This window comes from Aquarana catesbeiana, linkage group LG12 (assembly GCF_042186555.1).
Source record: "Aquarana catesbeiana isolate 2022-GZ linkage group LG12, ASM4218655v1, whole genome shotgun sequence".
Classification (NCBI taxonomy): Eukaryota; Metazoa; Chordata; class Amphibia; order Anura; family Ranidae; genus Aquarana; species Aquarana catesbeiana.
The window spans coordinates 33292154-33320057 of record NC_133335.1 but is presented as its reverse complement, the minus strand read 5'-3'; the positions used below and the strand labels follow the sequence as shown (position 1 = coordinate 33320057).

The 27904-nt window shown below is 42.1% G+C and overlaps 1 protein-coding gene across 1 annotated transcript in view; it reads left to right on the top strand.

Moving 5' to 3' along the window:
- Window positions 1–27904, top strand: part of LOC141114076 (cadherin-like protein 26) — a 130897-nt gene that overhangs the window by 77216 nt on the left and 25777 nt on the right. The window contains exons 9-13 of the mRNA XM_073607537.1: window positions 2375–2517; window positions 5316–5546; window positions 11944–12165; window positions 19617–19732; window positions 21799–21849. Coding sequence (XP_073463638.1) covers window positions 2375–2517; window positions 5316–5546; window positions 11944–12165; window positions 19617–19732; window positions 21799–21849 — 763 coding nt within the window. The remainder of the gene's footprint in view (window positions 1–2374; window positions 2518–5315; window positions 5547–11943; window positions 12166–19616; window positions 19733–21798; window positions 21850–27904) is intronic.

Sequence of the window (27904 nt, the reverse complement as noted above, 5' to 3'; positions counted from 1 at the left end):
TATATCTGGCCAAATGCAAAATCTTCATAGTTGTCCCGGTCCTGCCGATGATAGCAAATCATGACCGCTGGAGGTGCTCACAGGGCTGGAGGAGATGTAAAGGTGGTCTGCCCCTAAGCTGACATCACTTCCGCCCTATACCCACAGGGTCCCAGGGCTTCTCCTCCAGCGGTCATAGTTTGCCATCATCAGCGGAACCGGGAGAACTATGAAGATTTTGCATTTAGCCAGATAGGTACTGTGGGTTATGGCACTTTTAATAAACTGCCCACTAGATGGTGCGTTTCCCTCTCTACACACACACAAGCAGTGGGGGAAATTGCATGCGATTCTTAGCAGCGCAATTTTTGCCAATTTTTTTTTGTATTGATGCAAATCGCACTGCAAAGTATCGGTAATTGGTATGGGCAAGTACTTGACAGAAAGTTTCAGTACTCGTACTCACCGATTAAAAAAAAAAAAACAGTATCAGTGCAACACCAACACCTAGATCACAAGACATCTTTGTCATAGGACTTTTAAAGTGGACCTGAATTGTGGAAGTTGTGCCCAGTACCTCTGATCTAACACAGCAGATATGCAGCTATTAGTTTACAGAATAGGAGTACGTAGCCACAGGAAGTGCATTAATATTATTCAGGGGGAATTCAAGACAAAAATATAAATATTTCTGGTTAGGTACAGTTAACATTTGTAGATGTTCCCTCTAGGGAAGTAAATCTTGAGTTTTTGGGGTTGAGTTACTAAAAGCAAATAGACTTTACTTTGCAAGGGAATATTCTTCAGAACTTAAAGAGGAAGTAAACCCTGATGAGCTTTACTTCCTCTTTTGCTCCCCGCAAGGCCTGCAAATTAAAAGCATAAAGGGCTAGTATGCATCTCATAATAGCCCATTATATGATACTTACCTGCAAACTAAGCCCGCGCTGTCCCCTGTGCAGGCCGCGCCCATCTTCGCCCCTCTTCCTTCCGGGGCCGCGGACTCTGGCTCTGTGACTGGCCGGAACTGCATGACGTCACTCCCGCGCATGGAGCCGTCAATCGCGCACTACAAGTGAAATATTTCTTAAACGGCGCACGTTTAGGAGATATTTCCACTATCTATAGGTAAGCCTTATTCTAGGCTTACCTATAGATAAAAGACAAACAAAAGATAGATAAAATTAACACAAAAGGGTTTACAACCACTTTAATAAATGAGCTGAAGCTCTGCTGGACTTCCATCATCCAATCATGTGCATGGAAAAACGTATTTCTTTTTAGTTTTCCTTGCACAAAATATTCTTTGTAAAGTGAAAATGCATCGCCTTCACTAAGCTCTGTAGAAGACTCCTTTGCAAAGTGAACAGCCTTTAGTAAATCAAACCCTTTGAGTTCAGGTCCACTTTAAGTACTTTTTATCACTTGGTCTAACACTTCTGTTTACCATCCCTATTGCATCCCTGGTTAGTGTGGATCTTAAAGTGGTTGTAAACCCTAAAAAGAAAAAAAAGAAAAAAAAAAACCCTGCAAGACAAAGGCATAATGAGCTAGTATGTATAGCATACTAGCTCATTATAAATTACTTACCTGAGATTGAAGCCCCCGCAGCGGTCCTTGTTCACCGATCCAGCAGATGACACCACTCCCGGGGGTTACATCCGGGTATCGCGGCTCCGGTGCTGTGATTGTCCGGAGCTGCAATGACGTCACTCCCGCGCATGCGAGCAGGAGCCGCCGGCAACGGCACAGTCTGACTGAAGCAAGGGCACCTACGTGCCGTTGCTTCAGTGCGCATGTGTCGATGACGTCGGCACATGCAAATACAGGGGTATCTCCTAAACCGTGCAGGTTTAGGAGATATCCAGTGTAGCTACAGGTAAGCCTTATTATAGGCTTGCCTGTAGTAAAAAGTTGTTGTAAAGGGTTTACAACCACTTTAAACCTTAGTTTGAGATCCGCTTTAATTTGTAATAAGAATGCAGCCTGCATCAATCTGTTAGAAAGACTGTTGATTCAACAAAAAAAAAAAAAAAGGAGTCTGAGTGTAGTATACGAAAGCTGAATGGCAAATGGACTTCAAAAAACACAGCCAATGTAATGAACTCATTTTATTGTTGTCAATGGACATCTGTAAAAAGCCCACTCTAGAATAGAATGCCTGGTTTCTGTATTCGATATAGATTTGTCCAACCCTGAGATATAGCAGAGGAGAAATTCATTTTAACAGTCTACACGAGAGAAAAAAAAAATAATTGTGAAAGCAACCTCATTTTCAGTAATGACCTGATCTCGTTAAGTATGCCCTGTTTCTATAAAGTAAAAGCAGCACTGTGACCTGGCAGGTTTGCGCAACCTGCCTGAAATAACTCCTAATGTTCTACTCATTTCTAAGGTACCGTTTACTAAATGACACTGGAGACTGGCTGTCTATTGACGAAGACACTGGCGTCATCACAACCAAGAAAGAACTGGACCGGGAGTCACACCATGTAATCGACAGCAAATATATTGTGAAAGTTCTGGCCGTGGATGATGGTGAGTTTGCATAAAAAGGTCAATTTCATCTTCAGGCACTGCAATTTAGTTTACTGAAATTTTATAAAAGCATCTATTTTAACCAGATGATTAAAGCCGATTGGTGGATTTGTCAGCACTTATTAGTGAGTGATGAAATATGTGCAGTTCTGGATGACAATGGATTTGTGAACTAATATATGGATGGAACACTTTACACTTAAATACAGAATATAACACTTTCTGTGTAAGAAAGGCTCTCCAATGTTAATCTGCATTACAGGATAGATAGGAGAGAAGAAATTGAACGAGTTAGGTCACGTTTCTCCCATCAAACATCCCACGGGCAAGTGCAGTAACCTATTGCAACTAATCAGAATTTAGCTTTCATTATCTTGATGCGGATTAAGTTGCATTATGACTGCTTACCATGGTTACTACACATGTTCAATGGATTTTGCAGTGTTTTAATTATTAGGCTACTCAATGTGTGACCCGTCAAAAAAAAAAAAAATATGGAGGGGGGGGGGTTATGTCACCAGTAGGTTGATAAAATTTGCATCAAAGAGGGCAGCATTTTGGCTAAGTAGTTAGCACTATTCTATTGCAGTACTAAGATCTGGAATTCAGGTCCCAGCAAGGCCAGCTGAGGGTTCCCTGTGTTTGTTTGGGTATCCTCTAAGTCAGGGGTCTCCAAACTTTTCAAACCAAAGGCCAATTTATTGTCCTTCAGACTTTGAAGAGGGCCGGATTGTGGCCAGCAGGGGGCAGAAAATGTCCTGAGCCCAGCATCAGTGAGAATAAATATGGCCTCGAGGTTGGTGGTCACTCAGTAGGAGGAGGAGTAGTAGTGCCCCTATTCGTAAGAGGAATAGTATCCCATCATTGGTATCAGTGGAAGAACCAGTGCCCTATTGTTGGTGTCAGTGGGAGGAATAGTGTCCCAAGGGCCAGATAAACGCTAGCAAAGGGCCACATTTCGGGGACCCCTGCTCTAAGTCAGTGGTCTCCAAGTTGCGGCCTTTTGCTTGCCTTTTTATCTGGTGCTTGGGGCACTATTTCCACCCACTGACACCAACAATGGCCATTATTCCTACCACTGACACCACAAATAGGGCACTATTCCTCCCTCTAATATCAAAGATTGGGCACCAGGACAATTTCTACCCTCACTGGTCACATTCCGGGCCCCACTGGCCCTTTGTTTAGAAAGTTTGGAGAACCCTGCTCCAAGTGATCCTGTTACCACTTATATTCCAAAAACATGCTGGTAGTTTAGCTGGCTCTGCAATGTGACTGTGCACAATTTACTCTGGCAGAGATATTGGACTATAATCTGTGTCAGGGACCAATGTAAATGGTTTTATGAATCCTGTAAAAGCCTATGAAATATATACAGCTTATATACAAATATGGGCCTGCTGAATGTATACGTACTTTACATAGTGGATCCTAATAGCCACACCAATGCTAGCACAGCTATCAGGGCCACCCATGCCGGGAAGGTCATCAGGGATTATTCAGAGAAAAGGGATACTCAGGTCCTCTGGGTTGGGATTTGGGACTGTTTCCTGCAACAAACAGTAAATGTCACAAAGTTTTCCAGAATGCCAAAGCATTTTGTGAGGAACAAGTATACAAGTATGGAAAAAAAAGACAAAGACAACTTACCTTTGATAACTATTAATACCAAATAATTAGTTTACTCCTATTAACATGTCTTTTTTGTGCTTCTCAATGATAGAGCTGCCAGGCTCTGACTTACTGTGGATAAGTGCCCAATTTTCTAAATCTGCTATATGATAATAAGACTATTACTGCCATAAAATGTACTGTATTTATCGGCGTATAACACGCACTTTTTTCCCCTTAAAATCAGGGGAAAATCGCGTGTGCGTGTTATACGCCGTTCCCCTGCGATCCTGACCTGTCAGAATTAAAAATCGCTGACCGCGATTTGAAAATGGCGCCGCCGGCGCCGAAATACACAGTGCCGGTCCTCGGCTCTTCTCGGCGGCTTTCGGTTTCACTCGAGCGCCGCCCGAACCTAGCCGAGTATACTCGGCTAGTTTCGGATAGCTCCGCTCACCGTCCGAGTGGAACCGAAAGTAAACGAGAGCCGCCGAGAAGAGCCGAGGACCGGCTCTGTGTATTTCGGCGCCGGCGGCGCCATTTTCAAATCGCGGTCGGCGATTTTGAAGCTCACAGGCTTCAGCAAGGCTGGACTGGGGCAAGGCTGGACTGGGGCAAGGCTGGACTGGACACTGGGGAAGGCTGCACTGACATGGCTGCACTGACATGGCTGCACTGACATGGCTGCACTAGCAAGGCTGCACTGACATGGCTGCACTAGCAAGGCTGCACTGACATGGCTGCACTGACATGGCTGCACTAGCAAGGCTGCACTGACATGGCTGCACTGACATGGCTGCACTGACATGGCTGCACTGACATGGCTGCACTGACATGGCTGCACTAGCAAGGCTGCACTGACATGGCTGCACTGGCAAGGCTGCACTGGGCAAGGCTGGACTGGGGCAAGGCTGCACTGAGAAGGCTGCAATGATGGGCATTTAAATGTAAGTTTTTTTCCCTTCAACTTCCCTCCTAAAAGTTTTTTTTCCTTAAAATTCCCTCCTAAATTGAGGTGCGTGTTATACGCCGGTGCGTGTTATACGTCGATAAATACGGTATTTTTCCACAGTTGCTCTGTTAATTTAATGTGGTCAGTTTAGATGCATATTGGGCTTTTATTTATTTATTCTCTAAATATAGAATCTTTAAAGATCTTTTAAATATGTATTTCTTTCTGTGTCTAGGGGACCCCCCAATGACAGGTTCAGCAACTCTGCTTATAAACCTGAAGGACATTAATGACAATTCCCCGAATCTAGAAAGTGCTTATCTAACAACATGTGAGAATGAAGAGGAGGCTTTTCTTGTAACGCCCATCATTGACAAGGACTTGGAACCCTATGCCGGCCCATTCTATGTTAACGTGTTGGACAAAGACCATGACAAGAAGCCACTCAAACTTATAAACTATGATGGTAAGAACAGAATATGCAGCTGTATAAGTTAATATCACACCAGTTTACCAATGACACACCATAGTCTACCACTGGAAGTCAAAGAGAGTCTGGGTATCGAAAAACTAAAGTAGAATTTTCAGCAAGTACATATTTTGAGTTAAATAAAAAACAAATTATGCAGCGCTCCTTACGCCTATGTGTAAAAATCTATATAAGCAATAAGTGAAATAAATAAAAGTGCAAAAATGCATAAATGATCTAAATGCAAAAATAATAATCATATAATCCAAACAAGAATGAGATAAACTCATATAAAGTGAAGTGCGATTCCACCAAAACACATAAAAGATGTGCAAAAATTCATAAGAGCCTGTGACTCACAAATGTGTGTAATGTGGCAATGTTGTCTTTCAACTGCACCAAAAGCAAAAAAACTTTTATTTTGTTTATGGGCAGAGTGGGGAAGTGTTAGAACCCCTTGTAAGCTCTTATTGCCATCTGTGTCCCCCCTGGGGTGATTTACCCTTTCTTAGTGGTCTGATGACCATTGTCACGGCACAGAAAGTTAAATGTGCAAGCCTAATTTTATTTGCCACCAGAAGGAGAACAGAGGAGGGAAATCATTGAATTGGGGCACACGTCCCTGTGTATGGAAGAGTGGAGTTCCTCTCACTTTCTTTTACTTTTTTGGGAAAGAGCAAAGGGAGAACTCCAAAATGGAGCATACACCAAAATTAAATGTTTGGCTTTAGATTGCATTCATTTGGCTTTTCTGAATTTCACATGCTTGCTGTCATATGTTCCATTTTGTCACAATGACAATCTTTGCTTTGAAAATAGCATTTATTAGATGACAAAGGATATCCAGGGCGATTCAGGTTATCTCGATAGAGAGTTCAAAAGAAGCTGCCTGCCTTAAGGCTCACTTTGTCTGAACAGGGCCATATGGCAGAAGCCGGTTCTCACTTGTTTGTGTGCGAGTGTAATTTAAACCTCAAGCTATTGAGCACTCCAAACAATATACTTGTTTTTAGCCCATAACAAAAATATATACCCCACTATAAACATTTGTTACATTCAAATCAGAGCCGTCTTTAAAGGCAGGGCAAAAGGAGCAGCTGCCCTGGGCCCTGTTATTGTTGTGGGGCCCAAAGCAGCTGCCTCATACTCGCCAACTATCCCAGTTTAAATTTCCTTGTCCTTTGAAGTTTTAATCCTGTGCTGTGTCCCAATATCTCAGTGTGAAGTGCAGGTACTAATGCTGCCCAGCTCTGCCTTATTGTTGTGTACAGATGACTCACTTGCAGGCCCTGTGTTTACATGTAGATAACCGGCATTCATAAGTAAATAGCTGCGGCCAGCGGCATTGATATGTAAATAAAGCCGGCATTCACATGTATATCATGCCCCCCTGCAGTGAGGAGATGATGCGCTGTAACCTCCAGCAACCAATTAGTGATTGAGTGATTAGTGATAAGTGAATCGATGTGGCGCGGCAGCCGGATTATAATTCCCGCCTTCTGGGGCCTGCAGCGCCTATGATGGACGTCACTCGTACCGCCATTGAACCAGTGGGATGTCCATCATAGGCGCTGCAGGCTCCAGAAGGCGGGACCTGCTATGTGACTCAGCTGCACTCAAGGGCACTCGGGGCTAATAATAGAACAGTGCCCACCCAAGACCTGGGGCTTTTTGGGGACCCACTCGGGGCTTCAGCCACTCTCAGCCCCCTCCTGCCGACGCCACTGGTTTTGCCCCATCAACTCAAATAACAGAAGATTGTGACCGGCTCTCTATGGAGCTGGTTCACACATCTCTGCAGCGGCCCTAGTGAGAATTACACAGGAGCCCTGTGCGTCTTTTGGTCTGTTTCAGGTCCGAATTCGGCCAAAAATTCAGGCTGAAATCGGACCTCAAGCGGTGAATGGAGACGCACTGGACTCCTGCTGTAAGCCACTGCATTCTCCAGTGTGAACCCAGCCTAAATATAAAAAAAAAAAAAATACAAGATCAAACAGCTAACATACAAAACCATCCACAACTCTGCCCCAAGCTACATAACCAATTTTGTCTTAAAAAAATCACTCAAACCATTCTCTCTGCTCCTTAGCTTATTACCTCCTTCCTTTTACTTTTGTGACTACAGGATTTCTTCAGAGCCCCGCTCTTCCTCTGGAACTCCCTACGCCAATCTGTTTGCCCGTCTTCTACTGTCTGCGTTTAGGCGATCCCTGAAAACTCATCTCCTCATAAAAGCTTACTCCAAAACTCTACTTTTAATATGCTTTTGATCACTTCCTTTTTACTTGCCCTTTTCTTTGGATGGTAGGCTCATCAAACCGGACCCTCTTCTACCAAGTAGTACTGAAATGTACTGTCTCCCTTTATTTACACTGGGCAAATTGTTAGAACTATACGAATATTTAATGGTTTACAAGTCAGTTTGCAGAAGTATATGTGTTTCTAAGATACAACAAAAGTGTGAGCTGAAAGAATTACAGCAATTAATTTCTTCTGACATGCTTGACACATCGCAAAGTGTCGTCAACTCTCCACATAAGTGACCTGTCACATTATTGGAGCTAATAAACAGCAGGATACTGGCTAACAAACCTGAAGATCAGGTTGTTAGAAGAATGAGACGCACTTACAAACTCTACGTTATACCCCGCAGGCAGGCGACATTGTGAGGCCCACGCTGGGGAAAGATTCACTGACATGAACGAGGGGGGTCTGTTTACCACTCTTCCCTATTGCTGCTATATTCACTTCTCAATAACAAGCCACAGAGCTCTTCATTCCTTACCTGCCTTTAACCACTTCAGCCCCGGAAGATTTGGCTGCTCAATGACCAGGACAATTTTTTGCGATTCGGCACTGAGCCGCTTTAACTGACAATTGCGCAGTCGTGCGACGCTGCACCAAAACAAAATTGACGTCCTTTTTTTCCCACAAATAGAGCTTTCTTTTGGTGGTATTTGATCGCTTCTGCGGTTTTTATTTTTTGCGCTATAAACAAAATAAGAGCGACAATTTTGAAAAAAAAAAAAAAAAAACACAATGGGGGTTATTTACCAAAGGCAAATCCACTTTGCACTACAAGTGCAAACTACAAGTGCAAAGTTCACTTGAAATTGCACTTGGAAGTGCAATGTCTGAGGGGGACATGCAAGGAAAATAAAAAACAGCATTTTAGCTTGCACATGATTGGATAATAAAATCAGCTATCAGCTAATCAGAGCTTCCCCTCATTTCAGATCTACCCTTTAGATTTACAGCGACTGCACTTCCAAGTGCACTTTCAGTGCAATTTCAAGTGCAGTTTGCACTTGTAGTGCAAAGTGGATTTGCCGTTCGTAAAAAAACCCAATATCCTTTACTTTTTGCTATAATAAATATCCCACATTTTTTATGACAAAAACTATTTTTTCCTCATTTTAGGCCGATATGTATTCTTCTACATATTTTTGGTAAAAAAATAATTATATAAATCGCAATAAGCATATATTAATTGGTTTGCACAAAAGTTATAGCGTCTACAAAATAAGGGACAGATTTATGGCATTTTTTATTATTATTTTATTATGGCGGCGATCTGTGATTTTTATCGGGACTGCGATATTGCAGCGGACATATCAGACACTTTTGGCACATTTTTTGGGACCATTAACAATTATACAGCGATCATTGCTATAAAAATGCACTGATTACTGTATAAATGACACTGGCAGGGAAGAGGTTAACACTAGGGGTGATCAAGGGGTTAATTGTGTTGTCATGACCTTGCAGTAATACATTCATGACCTGTCTGTCTCTTACCTGGTCTGTGTATCAGCCTTGAGGCTTGTACTGTCCCACCTGCATGCTTAAGTAATCTTCCCTCTGTGTGGCTCCACCTCAGCTTCAACAGGAACCACTATTTAACACCGTATTCTCCAAGCCTGCCTTGCTGTGCAATATTGTGTGTTTGGCTTCCTGTTTCCTGCTTGCCGTGTGCTCTAAATTTGTCTCAGTTACCGATCTTGGCGTGTTCTCGACTATCCCTGTCTGCTTGTGACCCTGACTTTTGGCGTGTTCTCTGTTATCCTTGTCTGCTAGTCGCCCCGACATTTGGCTACCTCCTTACTATTCCTTGCTGTCCTGGGCTGCTGTTTCCTCTCCATCCTCCTGTAGCCTACCATGAGCATGAGCTGGGAGACCCTGGGGGCCGCGAGCTGGAGCCAGTTGCAGCCTAGTCCATCCTCACCAGTAGAAGCTCTGGTGAACACCTACTGGCTCTTAGACTCCGCGCCCTGGGGAATCTATGCTCTAACTCCCTGTGGGATCCGTGTTGGTGCTCCAGGAGACCTGCCTTCCTGAACCACCCCGAGTTCCATCTGCAGCAGTCAGCCTTAGGGTCCACTATCTTAGCGGTGCACTCCTGACCCCAACGGGGTGCATCTGTCACCTGGATACAGGCGACCTGACGTGTTCCCTGGGTGTGTTCTAACTGTAGGGGAGATGAGACTGTCTAGGAGGAGAGAGATTGGTGTTCATACTTGGTACAGTATGAACACATGATCTGTCTCTACTCCCATGAAAGAACCCGGGATCTGTGTGTTTCCACACACAGATCCCGGTTCTCGCAAGGGTTGCCACTTTTTCTTCCAGCCAAACCCGAACACTTTAGAGGCGCACAGTAATTTTTAATTTTTTTTTTGTATCCACTATAGGATTGTAACAGACCTAGGACACCTTTGGGCACTCCAAAGATAATAGTAATGTTGTACACATAGTGACCCCTCACCTTCCCATCAGGCCCTGTTCCAAGCCACATTCCTGTCTGAATATTGTGTCTGGGTTTCAGGTGGACTGAAACCCAGACACAAGATTCAAAACCTGGACTGTCCGGGTGAATCCCGGACAGGTGGCATCCCTAGTTCTCGCTCTGTCACGAGCGATTGCGGGAGCCCGGCAGACATCGCGCCCGCTGGGCGCTTGCATTGGCTCCGGGCACGCACGCACCCCTAGTGGTCAAAAGGTGAATCGACGTAAGGCAACGTCGCTTCGCCCAGCTGTGCAATTCTGCTGCAGTAAAACTGTGGCGGCTGGTCGGCAAGCGGTTAAGCTGAAACTACAAGTTCTACAAAATCACGGTTTTACCAGTTTTCAAAAAACATAAATTTAGCTCTTTTGACACTTGGTTCTTAAAATGTTAAATATTGATATATAAACTACAAATAAATCTATACATGCATACAAATTATAGAAAAGGAACCATTATGGAGAAAAAAAACCCAAAATTTTTTGCTGCCACCATCCCAAATATATTATGTAATTAACCGCTTCCCGACCGCCTGGCAGAAGGGCACGTACAGGCAGATTAACGTACCTGGACATTGCCCTTTAAGAGGCGGCTCGCGCGCGCCCGCCGGGAGCTCCGTGACCGCGATCGCGGGTCCTGCGGACCCGATGTCCGCGGGGATACCCGCGATCGTCTCACAGTGAGGAAGAACGGGGAGATGCTGATGTAAACAAGCATCTCCTGGTTCTGCCTAATGACACTGTCACTGATCTCTGCTCCCTGTGGTCGGGAGCAGCGATCAGTGTAGTGTCGCACACAGTCCCTCCCCCCCATAGTTAGAAACACTCCCTAGGACACACTTAACCCCTACAGCAACACCTAGTGGTTAACCCCTTCACTGCCAGTGACATTTTTACAGTAAGGGTAATGGTAAGTTAGAAAATACTGAAAATAATGAAAGTTTGTTCTGGCATTTTAGGTGTTAATAGCTTTGAGTCTCTGGGCTCAGCTGCACTAAGATAGTCCGACAGGGGCATTTACTTGAATGGGTCGCGTTCAGCGGGAGGTGGCGGTCACCAAGTGCGACATAAGTTATAATTCCTGTTGTGGCCACAAATCAGAGCATTGCATCCGTGGCTTATGTACATCCCCAGGCAGCTGACTTTTGTGGCTAAAGGAGAGTAGTTGGGGAAGGGGTGGGGGGCAATAAAAACCTGGCTCAACCACATGGTTTCAAACCACCCCCTCCTGGGCAACTGCAGTTATAAAAGAACCCTTGGAGTAGGGTGCCAATATCACAAACAGACATAAGGAGGTTTTATATTGGTGTTCTGCGGAATGTCAAAATACATGTATTTTGTGAAGTGTTGCGCGAACCAATCACAATGAATCGCACCACAAAGCAATGCACTTTGTATCATGTGTTGTTGTGTTATTATTATTATATTATCATTGTGTTATTGTGCACTATGCTAAATGCAAGGTAGAAATAGTGCTTTACCACACATTGCTGTAACACACAGATTTAAATTTGACCGATTGCTACCGGATTCTCGTATCTGTCCAATATATAAAAAAGGGGTCAGTACTGATTTTCTTTTTTTTTTTTAACTTTCCTTGTTTGCGTTTTAGATGATATAATCAAAGTTAAGAAGGAGAAAACTGCATACCAAGGAAATCACACTTTACACCTTGAGATCTATGACCTGCAAGGAAGAATCTCCCACCAGAACCTGACCGTGTACGTGTGTGACTGCTTAGGTGGTGATGCCTGCGTTGAAAAAATGCTTGCCCCTCCGACTCTTAGTGGGGGAGCAATCGCACTGCTACTACTGGCTCCTGTATTTTTTCTTTGTAAGTATTTCTTTTTTTTGGTATTGTTTTAAAATGGCCGGTCAATTTTTAAACTGAAAAAGAAAAAAAAAATTCTAAACAGAGGTTAATGGAAACTGGTTTTGTAAAAGGAAAGAAAAGATGTGCAGTATCTTTACAACCACTTTAAAATCATTTTATTATTTCAAGACTTATCTGACGGTAGAAAGATTTTAATTGGATCTAGAGATTTCTTCGTGCAGGCATTTACGCTTTATTAGAATTACCACTTATGGTCATGAATTTAAAAAAAAAAAAAAAAATGTTTTTTAGAAAAAAGGGACAATGTCCCTATGCCGCGTACACACGGTCAGAATTTCCAACAACAAATGTTCGATGGGAGCTTGTCGGAAATTCCGACCGTATGTAGGCTCCATCGGATATTTTCCGTCGGAATTTCCGACAAACAAAATTTGAGAGCTGGATCTCAAATTTACTGACAACAAAATCCGTGCGTGTGTAGACAATTCTGACGCACATAATTCCACGCATGCTCGGAATCAAGCAGAAGAGCCGCACTGGCTATTGAACTTCATTTTTCTTGGCTCGACGTACACGTTGTACGTCACCGCGTTCTTGGCGTTCGGAATTTCCGACAACAATTGTGTGACCGTGTGTATGCCAGACAAGTTTGAGCCAACATCCGTTGGAAAAAAAAAAAAAAACATGGATTTTGTTGTCGGAATGTGCGATCGTGTGTACAGGGCATTATGCATTCTGTCTCTGTGTAGCTACTTGCTAGACTATAGGAATGAATGAGACCCTTAACAGCTATATAGCTTATAGAACCTATGCTTTCCTATATTTTTTGTTTGAATTCCTGACACCTTGATCGCTTTAATATTGTGATTATTAATAGGTTAACATTTTTTATTGTGTTGAAGTGAATATGGCCCCTTTCAGAGTTTTTCTACCGAGTTTGTTTCTATTTCCTTTTGAAATGTACATGCCTTTGCTAAAGAGTCAGAGATTCCACACCCATACACACACAAGTTATGGCTAAATGAATGCTATCAATTGCAAAAAAAAAATAAATGCATGAATGTGCCAAAAAAAAAAATAAAAAATTTGGAAAACATTTTTTTTTTACTCACCTCTAAATTGCTGTTGCTAGGGGGTCCCTCGTAGTCTGCCTCTTCCAGTGCCTGGGCTGGTGACATCACTTCCCCTCGGCGCAGGAAGGGCTCAGCTCTGCCCCCTCCCTCTTGTCAATCATCTGGGACACATTACAGGTCCCAGATGACTGAGCGGCCAATCACGGCGCCGCTCGCGCATGCGCAGTGGGTGCCTGGCTGTGAAGCCACAGCCGGGCGCCCATAGTTGCAATGCCAACGCCGCCGAACGGAGGGGGAGACGAGCGGGTCTTCTACCCCCGCATCGCTGGACCCTGGGACAGGAAAGTGTCCGATTATTACAATTCAGCAGCTGCAGTATTTGTAGCTGCTGACTTTTAATTTTTTTTTAAAAAATGGGAACTCCTCTTTAAATTATGAATGACACATAGCTCCCAACTGTCCCTGATTTCGATGGACTGTCCCTGATTTGGAGCAATGTCCCCTCTGTCACTCATTCCTCCTCATCTGTCCCTCATTCTGGTCTGATCTGTATAGATAAAAAGTCCATTAAAAAAAAAAAATCTATCAAAAAGTGTTTTCCAGCACTAAACCTTTTCATCTGATTTCTAAATTGCTGCATTTGTAAATTCCAAAAGTCAATATAAAGGAATAGTAGGGGTAAAAAAGCACTTGTGGGTTTAAACAGTTTTTTTTTTGTACAAATCTCCTTTAAGGGGGTGTGGCAGGGGGTGTGTCCTATACCTGCATGCTTTTGCTGATAGATGTCCCTCATTCCCATCTTAAAAAGTTGGGGGGGTTTGATGACAGGCCAATATACTTAGCTAGCTAGATGGGAACCATCCTCGTGGTATGCTGCATTAAACAAAAAAAAAAAAAAAAGGTGGAAGCACTTTTGAAAAGGCCATTAAAATAGATGTGTCACAGATGGTTTTCTACTTTGAATTACTTGGCAAACACAAGATAAATTACTAAGAGAAACTGGTTTCTACATTTTTCAGTCTGCTCTACAAAACTGTATGTGTAAAATTTTGCCTGTTGTGTCAGTTATGCTTGATGCCTTAACTCAGTTCTTCCACCAGAGGGCTACTCACTTTTTCTCCTAATCCAAACCACTAATCCAAAAGCACTCAGAGTGCCTGTTTATGAAAGTGTGTAGATCGCTTCTCATGTTGAGTTGAGGAGCGATCTACAAACGCCGGGAACTCCTCAGAACGGCTCCTCTCACTGTAATCTCGCGTGATATAGCGGGATTACAGTATGAGGAACCATAAAATACAAAGTGTAACACAAATCAGCACACATTATTCCCCAACATATTAATAAAATAATAAAGTTAAATTCCCCCTACACAATATACATTAACCTAATTATAAAAAAAACATTGTTTTTATCAATATTTAAAGATCATACATGTCCCTATTTAAATGTGAATGGTGTATAGTAAATGAATGTAATGCACATATGTAATGCAGCTATACACCATTCATATAAATGCAAAATACATTTATAATCATGAAAAAAATAATTTTAATAAAGTATACAAGTATAAATATTTATTAATAAATTAAAATATATTTCATAATTGATAAACATAAAAATTGATAAACTGGTGCAATGCGAGAACACTGCGAATCCACAGTTCACACTGCCATATGCGAATCGCTGGGGAGTGTCAATACATTGTTAATGACACCCCCAGTTCAGCTTGCATATCGCACTGCGAACTGACAGTCCGGACATGCGATCTGATTCTGGTCCGAACAGAAAAAAGGGTCCTGTGCGTGTTTGCACCGAATGCAGTGCGATGTCAGCCATACTACCTGTACAGCTGATATCGCAATGCACAGACATCGCATGTAATGTGAATGGCAGTGTGCTGCGAATTACATGCGATGCCTGTGCGATGTCCGGCATCGCACAAGTGTGAACTGGGCCTAAAAGTTAACACCTCCAAATCAGTTCGCATATCGCAGTGTGATCTGCAAACTCGGACAGTAATCGAATCGCATGGGTGTGAACACCCATGCGATCCGATTCTGCTGTGGACCAAAAAAAGGGTCCTGTAAGAGTTTGGTCCGAGTGCAATGCAAATTTAGCAATACTATCTGTATGCACAGAGATCGGATGTGATTTTGCACTGCAGTGCGGTGCGAATCACATCCGATCTCGGACACCGCAGCAGTGGGAACTGGCCCTAAATCATATTGCATTTGCACCAAAATGGTACAGGACCTTTTATTTGGTCCGCACTGGAATCAGATCGCATGGGTGTGAAATTCTCACTGTGCTGAGATAATCAGCGGAGAACATGTTCTCCACTGATTATCTCAGTTTCATAAACTGGTAATGAGCTGAGATCAGCGGTGAGACTCGGGATCGCTGCTGATCTCAGTTTCATAAAAGGACACATTAGAAAGTTCATCTTCTAAATATATACAGTATCTCAAAGTGAGTACACCCCTCACATTTTTGTAAATATTTTCTTCTATCTTTTCATGTGACAACACTGAAGAAATGACACTTTGCTACAATGTAAAGTAGTGAGTGTACAGCTTGTATAACAGTGTAAATTTGCTGTCCCCTCAAAATAACTCCACACACAGCTATTAGTGTCTAAACCACTGGAAACAAAAGTGAGTACACCCCTAAGTGAAAATGTCCAAATTGGGCCCAAAGTGTCAATATTTTGTGTGGCCACCATTATTTTCCAGCACTGCCTTAAAGAAGAAGTAAACTCTCCTACTCTGATGCTTCTTTTCATTAAGTCTATTATTTTAAATAATTATCAAACTATAGCCACTGTAATCCAGCCCAAAATCACATATTACTTACTTTTTAAAGAAACTTTAAAAAATCATTTGTCTGGCGGACAATTCGACCATGTGTGGGCTTCGTCGGACCTGCAGCGGACTTTTTCGGTCAAAAATCTGACGGACTTTAGATTTGGAACATGTTTCAAATCTTTCCAACGGACTAGAGTCCGGACGAAAAATCCGCTCGTCTGTATGCTAGTCCGACGGACGAAAACCATCGCTAGGGCAACTATTGGCTACTGGCTATCAACTTCCTTATTTTAGTCCGGTGTATGTCATCACTTACGAATCCGTCGGACTTTGGTGTGATCATGTGTAGGCAAGTCTGTTTGTTCAGAAAGTCCGTCGGAAGTCCGCCGAAAGTCCATCGGACCAGTCCGGTCGAAAAGTCTGCTCGTGTGTACGCAGCATTAGATATTGTTTTCAGAGTCCACAGTAGAGTGCATTTCCACCCTTACATAGAGCCTTTGTTTCATCAGTTTAGGCTACCCGTCAGAATGTGTAACGGATGTGACGTTTAGTCGCCGCCATCTTGCTACACCCCACACTCCTTTACAGTAAGGATACACTGAGAAGGGGGAAAGTGGACATCTTGTTACACCCACCGGAGTTTTGCATTTTATACTTATTTTTAACAGTAAACTGAGTTTATATAGTGAAATACAGTACTTAGAACTCCATCTGAATGTGTAGATGTTTCATTTTAAAAGCAGCGAACTTCTGTCAGATTAGCAAACCTGTGAGATGAGCAGGCTTGCCGCTGCTTTTAAAATTCAACATCTAACCAGTCAGACGGAGTTCTAAGTACTGTTCACTATATAAACTCACTTTACTGTTAAAAATAAGTGCCAAATGCAAAACTCTGGTGGGTGTAACAAGATGTCCATTTTCCCCCTTCTCAGTGTATCCTTATTATGGAGGAGTGTGGGGTGTAGCAAGATGGCGGCGATGGAACATCACTTCCATTACAAAAGCTGACGGGTCACCAAATCTGACGAAACACCCTTCCTGTAATGATAACCAAGCCTCCTTCTCGATACAATGTTTTTATGGCAACCCTGCTTTCCTGCTCATAGCCAACTTGTTTTATTTCATAGTATTTACTTGTGCCAATTATCTAGGGTTTGCCTATGTCAGTCTTATCAGCTTCAGCTGATAAGACTGCAGTATGTCACACAGTCACATGGAGTGTAGGAGGAATCTCTAAATGATTCTGCAGTCTCCTGGAATTTGAGTGCTGTGCCGCAGAGTGTGCCGTAAATCAGGGGAGATATGAGCATGCTCCAGTGATGTCATTCTAAAGAACAAAAACGGATTACAACAATACTAAGTAAGGAGATATCTACAAGCAGTGTTCATTTGGGTATTTTATGCTGATTTACATGGGATAAAGCTGTGGGGGAGAGTTTACAACCACTTTAACCCTCTTGGGCATGGAGTTCACCAGAGCTTCACAGGTTGCCACTGGGGTCCTCTTCCACTCCTCCATGAAGACATCACAGAGCTGGTGGATGTTAGAGACCTTGTGCTCCTCCACCTTCCGTTTGAAGATGCCCCACAGATGCTCAATACGGTTTAGGTCTTGAAGACATGCTTAACCAGTCCACCACCTTTACCCTTCTTTAGCAAGAGGTCGTCTTGGAGGTGTATTTGGGGTCGTTATCATGTTGGAATACTGCCCCGCGGCCAAGTCTCTGAAGGGAGGGGATCATGCTCTGCTTCAGTATGTCACAGTACATGTTGCCATTCATGGTTCCCTCAATGAACTGTAGCTTCCCAGTGCCAGCAGCACTCATGCAGCCCCAGACCATGACACCCCCACCACTATGCTTGACTGTAGGCAAGACACACTTGTCTTTGTACTCCTCACATGGTTGCCACCACACATGCTTGACATCATCTGAAACAAATAAGTTTATCTTGGTCTCATCAGACCACAGGACATGGTTCCAGTAATCCATGTCCTTAGTCTGCTTGTCTTCAGCAAACCGTTTGCGGGCTTTCTTGTGCATCATCTTTAGAAGAGGTTTCCTTCTGGGATGACAGCAATGCAGACCAATTTGATGCAGTGTGCGGCATATAGTCTGAGCACTGACAGGCTGACCCCCCACCCCTTCAACCTCTGCAGCAATGCTGGCAGCACTCATACGTCTATTTCCCAAAGACAACCTCTGGATATGACGCTGACCACGTGCACACAACTTCTTTGGTCGACCATGGCGAGGCCTGTTCTGAGTGGAACCTGTCCTGCTAAACCGCTGTATGGTCTTGGCCACCGTGCTGCAGCTCAGTTTCAGGGTCTTGGCAACCTTCTTATAGCCTAGGCCATCTTTATGCAACAATTCTTTTTTTCAGATCCTCAGAGAGTTCTTTGCCATGTTGAACTTCCAGTGACCAGTAAGAGATTGAGAGCGATAACACCAAATTTAACACACCTGCTCCCCATTCACACCTGAGACCTTGTAACACTATCAAGTCACATGACACCGGGGAGGGAAAATGGCTAATTGGGCCCAATTTGGACATTTTCACTTGGGGTGTCCTCACTTTTGTTGCCAGCGGTTTAGACGTTATTGACTGTGTGTTGATTAATTTTGAGGGGACAGCAAATTTACACTGTTATACAAGCTGTACACTTGCTACATATCATTGTAGCAAAGTGTCATTTCTTCAGTGTTGTCACATGAAAATAGTTACAAAAAAATGTGAGAGTGTACTCACTTTTGTGAGATACTGTATATCAATGTTTATGCAAGTTAGAATTGGACACAAGTCTTGTAAAGATCCAAATTAGTTTTTTTATTGATTCAAAAAGGGATTAAAATGCCATAAAAACAATCAATGGCCGCAAGAAAATACATGTGCCATGCCAAGTGTACTTTCTTTCATATGATAACATATATAGTCAAAAGCAGTCAGTGGCAATGGTAAGCAACAAGCTGTATAGAGACATCCAAGCATCTATGAGGAGATAAATCACCGATCACAAGGGCCAATCACAAAGGCACTTCCGGTGCGACACTGGAAGTGTTATCCCATGGCCGCCGACGACAGGAACTGCTGACTGGAACAATCAAGAAAGCTACAGGCTGGAACGCAAACAATGTCAGTAACCTGCCGTCTCCATGACAATGTGTTTCCGGATGTGGCCCCCTTTCTTCAAGCCCTTAGGAGTCCAACTGAGTTTTGGGTCCAATTCTAACTTGCATAGACATTGATATTCGTATTTATCCAATGAACTGAGGTGCCTACTGAGCACTTTTGGATTAGCGGTTTGGATTATGGTATAGGTTTCTCCACCACTCCAGGTGGTCTTACCAACAGCAGCTGAAAGTTTACAGCACACTGTGGGCATCATCATTGTTTACACCTTGTATACTGGACTTCCTGTGACAGGACATTTTTGGTTTTAGGATACTTACCTTTCTGCAGTAACTCCTCTGCCTACTCCTGTTGCCCCTCTTTTCTTGTGCCAGGAACCCCTGGTTATGTGTCTCCAGGAGGTACTCGTGTCATTATTTTTTTTTTTGGTTTTTTGCTATAGTGCTTTGTTTCCTGCTATGCAAAATACAATCTGGTAAAGTCATGATCCCAGTTGAAAATGAGCCTCTGAATTCAATCATGGTGTACAATGAAGAAGGAGGAAACAAGGACTGTGAGGTATGACTCCACATTTCTTACATTCTGCAATGACTGTGCAGCTACTCACAGACCTTAACCACTTGAGGAACCAGCCTATTTTTCAGACTCTGTGTTTACAAGTTAAAATCATTTTTTTTTTTCTAGAAAATTACTTAGAAAAAATATATATAATGTTTGGGGGTTCTAACACCCTAGAGAATAAAATGGCTGTCGTTGCAATACTTTCTATCACACCGTATTTGCGCAGCAGTCTTACAAGCACACTTTTTTTGGAAAAAAATACACTTTTTTGAATTAAAAAATAAGACAACAGTAAAGTTAGCCCAATTTTTTTTTATATCATGAAAGATAATGTTACATTGAGCAAATAGATACCCAACATGTCACGCTTCAAAATTGCGCCTGCTCGTGGAATGGCGACAAACTTTTACCCTTAAAAATCTCCATAGGCGAAGTTTAAAAAAATTCTACAGGTTGCATGTTTTGAGTTACAGAGGAGGTCTAGGATTAGAATTATTGCTCTCGCTCTAACGATCGCAGTGATACCTCACATGTGTAGTTTGAACACAGCTTTCATATGCGGGCGCTACTCACGTATGTGTTCGCTTCTGCGCTGAGCTGGTCGGGACGGGGCGCTTTAAATTTTTTTTTTCTTATTTATTTTACTTTTTATTTTGACACTGTCCTTTTAAAAAAAAGAATTGGGTCACTTTTATTCCAATTACAAGGAATGTAAACATCCCTTGTAATAGAAAAAAAGCATGACAGGACCTCTAAAATATAAGATCTGGGATCAAAATGACCTCAGATCTCATATTTACACTAGAATGCAATAAAAAAAAAAAAAAGAAAATTTGAAAAAAATAAAAAGAAAATTCCCCTTTAAGAGCACTGGGCGGAAGTGACGTTTGACGTCGCTTCTGCCAGTCAATGCTATGGAGCCGAGTGGGGGCCATCTTCCCCTCACTCCACAGCCAGCCTGTGAGAGGAGAGGATGCGATTGTCTCCGCCGCCACCGACAGCTCCAGTAAGCGGCCCCCTTTCCCGCCTCCGATAAAAGTGATCTTGCAGCGAATCCACCGCAGAGACCACTTTTATCTGAAAGAGGACAGTCCGCTGAAGAAGAGGATACCGGGGTTATGCTTATATACCCCACATCTCTCCATAAAAAGGACCTGTCACGCACTATTTCTATTACAAGGGATGTTTACATTTCTTGTAATAGGAATAAAAGTGATAAAAAAAAAAAAAAAAAATTAAAGCGCCCCCGTCTCTGCGTGCTCGCACACAGAAGTGAACGCATACATAGCTCACGTCCACATATGTAAACGACGTTCAAACCACACATGTGAGGTATCGCCGCAAACATTAGAGTGAGAGCAATAATTCTAGCCCAAGATCTCCTCTAACTTTAAACAGGTAACCTGTAAAAAAAAAAAAAAATGTAAAACATCGCCTATAGAGATTTTTAAATACCGAAGTTTGGCGACATTCCACGAGTGTGTGCTATTTTAAAGCGTGACATGTGAGGTATCTATTTACTTGGCGTAACATCATCTTTAACATTATACAAAAAAATTGGGCTAACTACTTTTTTTTAATTTTATTCATGAAAGTGCTCCCCCCCTCCCAAAAAAAATTGCATTTGAAAAATTGCTGCGCAAATACCGTGTGATATAATGACATAAAAAGTGGCAATGACCGCCATTTTATACCCTAGGGTCTCTGCTAATATTATTATATTATATTATAAATATATATATATATATATATATATATATATATATATATATATATATATATATATATATATATGTTTGGGGGTTCTGAGTAATTTTCTAGCAAAAGAAATATGATTTATGTAGGAGAGGGGTGCTGGAATTTGCATGGTATGGAAATGGTTAATACCACTTTAACATAAAATGTGCCAAAAGATTCACTATTAGCTACATTAAAATCCTACTATACTCTATTCTGGGGCTACACACAGCAGTACTTTTCAATGTCACCATTACATACGTGGCAAATGTTACTGTGCAGTTGAAACTGACGGAATTGTGTAAAGTTTACTCTTTTTACTTTAGGCTTCCGCCATCATTCCTGACATAGGAAACATGTCTGACTTTGCAAGCAAGGTAACAAATTAAATTGTTTTGTTTCCTTTGATTATCCGTTTTTTTTTTTTATTATGCAAAAATGTAAGACAAAACATTTATCTAGAAAAAAAAAATATGAATTACTACAATGTTCTCAAAACTACCACATTCCAACTTTTTGCATCTCCCATGCATTATGCATTCATTTGCTACCATTGCTGAAAATACTAGATACCGGACTCTAGCTTCAGTATGTTCTAAGTCACTTACAGATTTAAATATACAGCTAGTGAATTGCTCTGCATTTCTGATTAGTGACTCAGAACGTATTGACAATTAACCCTAATACAGTTGTAAGATGGTGCAAAAAAAAAGGTGGAGTTAGCCCATTTTTTTTCAAATACAAGGCAGTCTACAATACAGGTGCATTACCTTGGTGCACTCAAAGTGAATGGCAGCTTATCCGCACAAGTATGAGAACCTAAAACTGACCTCAAATTCTGCCATGATTTTTTTTTTGTTCTCCTATTTTATGAAGCATATTTAATTCAGGTTTCAACTACCACAAGCAATCTATGGTGGAGTAAAAGAGGAGACTGTTCTGTATACATCATCACAATAGAAGAGCAGGACAACTTAGGAATTCTTTTCTGTTTCTAGACTAAAAAGAAAAAAGCTCATAAGGTTTCATCTACAAAAGATTACATGAATACAGTCAGAAGTCATGATATTTCAGATGATAGGTAGAGTGATGGTAATTTATATATCAATTTTTTTTCTTATTTAACTTTGATCCTATTCAACTTAAACTTCGGCTTTTTTATTTCATCTTTCAACCTTTCATCCTCCTTAAAGAATTTCTCCTCCCATCAGTGGAATACACTTGTTTCAACAAAGCCTTAGTTTAAAGGGTTAGTTCACCTTTACCAAAAAACTGCCCATGCAGATAAGGGGCATTTGCAGATAAAAACAGTGCAGCTTTGATCAAAGTTGAATAATGCCCTTGCTACATGTGTAGGCCATTTTCATACCTCATAAAGCCTGGCCCAAAAACGCCAAGGACGTTGCTAAAGCCAGGCAAACATGGGCCAAATTCCAAACCAATTTTCTTCCAAAATTCAGAACTATTCATTTTTGTTCCAATTTCACACCATTAGTGGGCCACAGCAATGGTTGAATTTTGTGCTGTCACTGAATTTGAGTGATTGGCCATGTTGGAAATTTTATGAAAAACGAATGCGTTTCTAATCAAAGATTGTGCAAGAAATAGAAATTAGAGAAGAAATGCACGTGGGCTGTGACCTGGAAGGAAAAGAAGAAGGTTTCTGGCCATTAAATTGAAGGCTTGGTTGGTCGAATGCAATGGTGGCACCATCGGATTACAAAAACGCACAAAATTTCTGATTTTCTAACAACAAATCATTGGGAATTCAACCCATGTATGGTCTGCATAAGCGAGGCCCAGTCATTACTGCTCACCTCCGTCATCACAGGAGTCAGCTCTTTTTCCAATTCAAACCTCTGCAGTAGCTTAGAGTTGGAGAGCTTACTCCTGTGATGGTGAAGGTGAGCAGTAATGACTAAGTCTTGCTTAGCAATGTCCTGGGAATTTTCAGGCCAGGCTTCATGAGGTATGTAAATGGATCTATAGCAAGGGCATTGCGCCTAGGTAAATGAGTGGCTGCCTGGAGGGTCTGTTTCAACAGAAGAAGCATTTGCCCCATACTGCAAAAAAAAAAAGCCCCATTCACTTTAGTAATGGAGCCTGATGAAGTAAAAAAGCTCATATTTCATCTCCCTAATACATAGGTAGAAAAGTCGTAACTCATTTTAGATTGGGATATCTACTCTTACATTTATAATATAATGGTATTTATACTTGCATTTTTAATGTGAGCAAACATTCTTAGTTATTATACTGTCAAGTCCCTGACAATTGTTTTTGATCTTCATATTTTTACTTGCTTGCCATTTTACTATATTTCATAAACAGAATGGTTCTTCAGTGGTCATCTGTATAACTTAGAAATAAGCCTAGTTACGTTTTATATAAAATTCTGTGCATTACAAAAGCAAGAAGGAAAGTCTAAATATGTAATGGTAAAATCTCAAATCCATATTCATACCCTCTAGCAATGTTGATTCCACAAAAAGTATCATGTTGTATACACAAGCCATGAGTAGCTTTGGTGTGTTTGGACCAGGATCTGAATCCACATGTGCATACGCCCCAGGAAGCCGTCCCCTATACTGGCCAATCATCTGCGGCCAGGGCATTTAACCCCCACCACACCCCTTTTATACATTAAGCTGTGGGCAAGGAATCTCCTGGCCACAGATTGTTAACCCAGTATAGGTGACATATTAAGGGCGAACTTTTTGAAGACACAATATTTAAAAAAAATTTTAAAATTTATTTCATAAAAACAGTGTAACGGTCAGAGATAACAACTATGTACAAAATGATACATAATATCCATATATAGTATATAAGAAAAGAGCACTTCTGCTGTAGTACGACGCGTTTCGGAAGATTCAAGATAAATCCCTTCTTCAGGGGCACGAAGAAGATAATAGTTGGAGACGCTCAATACTATATTCATGGAATCAAGTATTTATTTAAAAAGATTATATAGATTGTGCTGAACGGAAGTGGAGACACATATCCAGATTGAAAAGAAGGTCACCCAATGAAGGATAAATCCTGAAGGGCTCAAGAGATCTCTCACAAGGATCCCCAAAAAAAGGTAAATCCCAGGATCAGGTTCGTGCAGAGCAGTATATGGCTGAAATTATAGGGATATCAATCCTTGGTGGAGAAGTGGCGGGGTTTGTCTCACACAGAACCCCAGAACAGCAGCGTCCGCTTTCAATGTGTCTCCACGTCCGTTCAGCACCATCTTTAGAATCATTTTTAATAAATACTTGATTTTGTGAATGTAGCATTGAGCATCTCCAACTATTGTCTCCTTCGTGACCCTAAGGAAGGGATTTATCTTGAATCTTCCGAAAGGCGTCGGGCTACAGGAGAAGTGCTCTTTTCTTATATACTATATATGGATATTATGTATCATTTTGTGCATGGTTATTATCTCTGACCGTTGCGCTGTTTTTATGAAATACATTTTTCAATTTTTTTGAAAATATTGTGTCTTCAAAAAGTTTGCCCTTAAAGTCCCGTTGTACCGAGGGGGTACTCATTTTTCTATACAGAGAGCAAAACCTGTTCTTCACAGGCTTTGTATTCCAATGAGAAGGGAGTTGCAGTAGTCAAGGCAAGAGATGACCAGGGAGTGAATTAAGGGCTTTGTGGTGTCATTGGTTAGAAAGGGGCGTATTTTGGAGATGTTGCGGGGGTTGAGGCGGCAAGATTTAGACAGTGATTGGACGTGGGGCTTAAAGGAGAGTTCAGAGTCCAGGACTACGCCTAGGACCTTGGCATGCGGGGATGGGCTTATAGTTGTGCCATCAATTTTGACAGAGAGATCAGGGGAAGGGGCACATGGGGAGGAAAAATTATATGTTTGGTTTTGGATAGATTGAGTTTGAGGAAGTGGTGTGACATCCAGACTTATGTAGTAAGCAACCGCTTGGGCACAGTGTACAGATGAAAGCGGTGGTGTGCTGCAGTCAATGTTGTGCTAATGCACGTTGTGCTGCTTATAGGGTGTGCCCACCAAGCCATGGTACACAGAACCTGTGCCTATATATTGCACACATTCTTCTACCCACAAAATTTGCCTTAATCACTATGACACCAGAAGAGTCACACAGATATAAATTCAAAACAAAAAAAGATATATAAATAAACACACACACCCCCTTCACTATATGTGCATAGGAGAACCTACTTAAAATTGCTGGCATCTGGGGACCACTGGCAACTAACAACTGTTGAGATCGGTTCGTAATGTACAGCACTGTTCAAGTATATCAGTCAGGACTATGTTGAATACATACAAAACATGCAGAGTGCGGTGGTTGGGAGATGTACCGTCTTTGCTGCACTACCCTCTGCAGTGCCCCTTACATCTTCCATCAGTGCTCCACTTCAAATTACCGCTGTTGCACATGATCACCCACTCCCAGTTTTTTCCCCTCTATCCATTGAACAAATGGCATTGTACTTGCTTGTTTGATATGCAGGATAAAGAAACATTCCCCCCCATTTGCACACTGCACTTTGGCTGGCTCAGAGAGGTGTTGTTCCCTTGCAGGTAATATTGTATAGTTTTTTGGCAGTGACACCTTGCTAATCCAGTCAGTGTTGGTGCGACTTGTGTAGACAGGATTGCATGCATAACATCTGCATTAATGCCTCAACACCTTCCTAAATGTAAAAAAAAAAAAAAAAAAAAAACAACAACAAAAAAAATAAAATAAATTATATCTATATCTCTCTCTATGTAGATGTAGCACCCTCCTAGTTAGGTGCTAGAAGAGAGTATCGTTTTTGGTCTTTCTGTTTACCAGGGAGATGGTCAGGTAAAACTTAGAGTGCTCTCTGCCTACCAGGGACCAGGATCTATTGGTTAGGTCTGCTCGTTGCACTCAGTTGCAGCTCAGCTTGTTCTGACTATCCCTCACTGGTCCAATAAGGAGGCATACTGGACAGTGGGAGGGGACCTGACAAGTGAGTGCACAGGTTTTGCTATAGCCCTGGCAATTGGCAGAAATAAAGTGCTGCATTGCATTGTGGGATACTGTATATAAAGCCGGGGAACAGAGCCCAGGAGGGAGAAGGGTGGCTGCCCTCTCCCCTGCGGGGGGGTCGTCCTAGGGGCCCAGAGAGAGAGAAGCTGAACCTAGAGGTCCTGCAGAGCTGACTGGAAGGATCTGATTCTGCCTACTGTGAGTACAGATCTGTGTCTTTGGGGCCTGTCGAGTGAGAGCCACCCACCCTTCAGCTAGAAGAGTCAGTGGATTGGTGTCAGTAAAGGGGATTCTAGAGAGCGTCCTGAAGATAATTTAGTGCATTAAGTCTGCTGCTAGTGAGAGCAAGAAGACTTAACTTTTCCATACAAGTGGCTGTATGGTCAAAGTAGAGTGTCTGCTTCCACAGATAATTCGGTCAAGGCCAAGTGAGAGTTGTCCTTACATATTATAAATAGTTCAAGTTGAAGTATCCCACTCATCTCTTCTCCCATCCAAGTTCCAAATAAAATACAAAAACACAAATATCCTGGACTGGTCGTTGAGTAACGAGCAAGCGGGAGTAAGGGTGGGACAAGTGGGAAACCCTCAGCAACCAAGTGGGGACCCTCAGCAACTAAGTGAGACCTATTGGCAACCAGCTGCAGGGAACCAGAGAGAGGCCTATGAAGTCAACACTCAGCAAGCCCTACAGGGACAGTGCTACATATATATATATATATATATATATATATATATATATATATATATATATATATATATATATATATATATATATATATATATATATATATATATATATATACATACATACATACACACACACACACACACACACATACATACATACATACATACATACACACACACACACTGCTGGTTGTATCCAGGATGGGAGGTAGATTTGTCCTAAGTTCAGGCACTTACAGACTGTTTGCCATATAGTGAGCTGGCTGAGGGGCTCTATAAAACTGAGTTTACTTGTGTAGGATGCTTGGAACCAGTTCTCTGTGCATGTCAGATTGGGGAGAAGTCATTAGGTGGGTCTGGTTTCCCAACTATCACGATTCCACTGTGGGAAGGGATATTTACTATTCTGGGAACTTTGACATTGCCCAGACCCCATCCCATCCTTTTTCACAACATGAAGGTACTCCTAGGGAATCCTCTGATTGTTGTGAGGATTCCCCTGAGTTTCCCTTGTCAGTGCTAGCCAGGGAAACATGGCCAAGGGTGGAGCCTGCATCCTCAGAAGAGGAACAATCCCATGTCTTTGCTGATTGGGAAGTACAGAGACAATTTTAACACTGAACAAGTGAAGGACCTCACCGTATTAACGGGCCGGGAAAATGTGGTGAAAGTAGAATTAGTTGCCCGCCCCATACTTCCATCATGGAAAGGAACCTCTTATACCAGTCATCTATCTATCTATTTTTTTTCA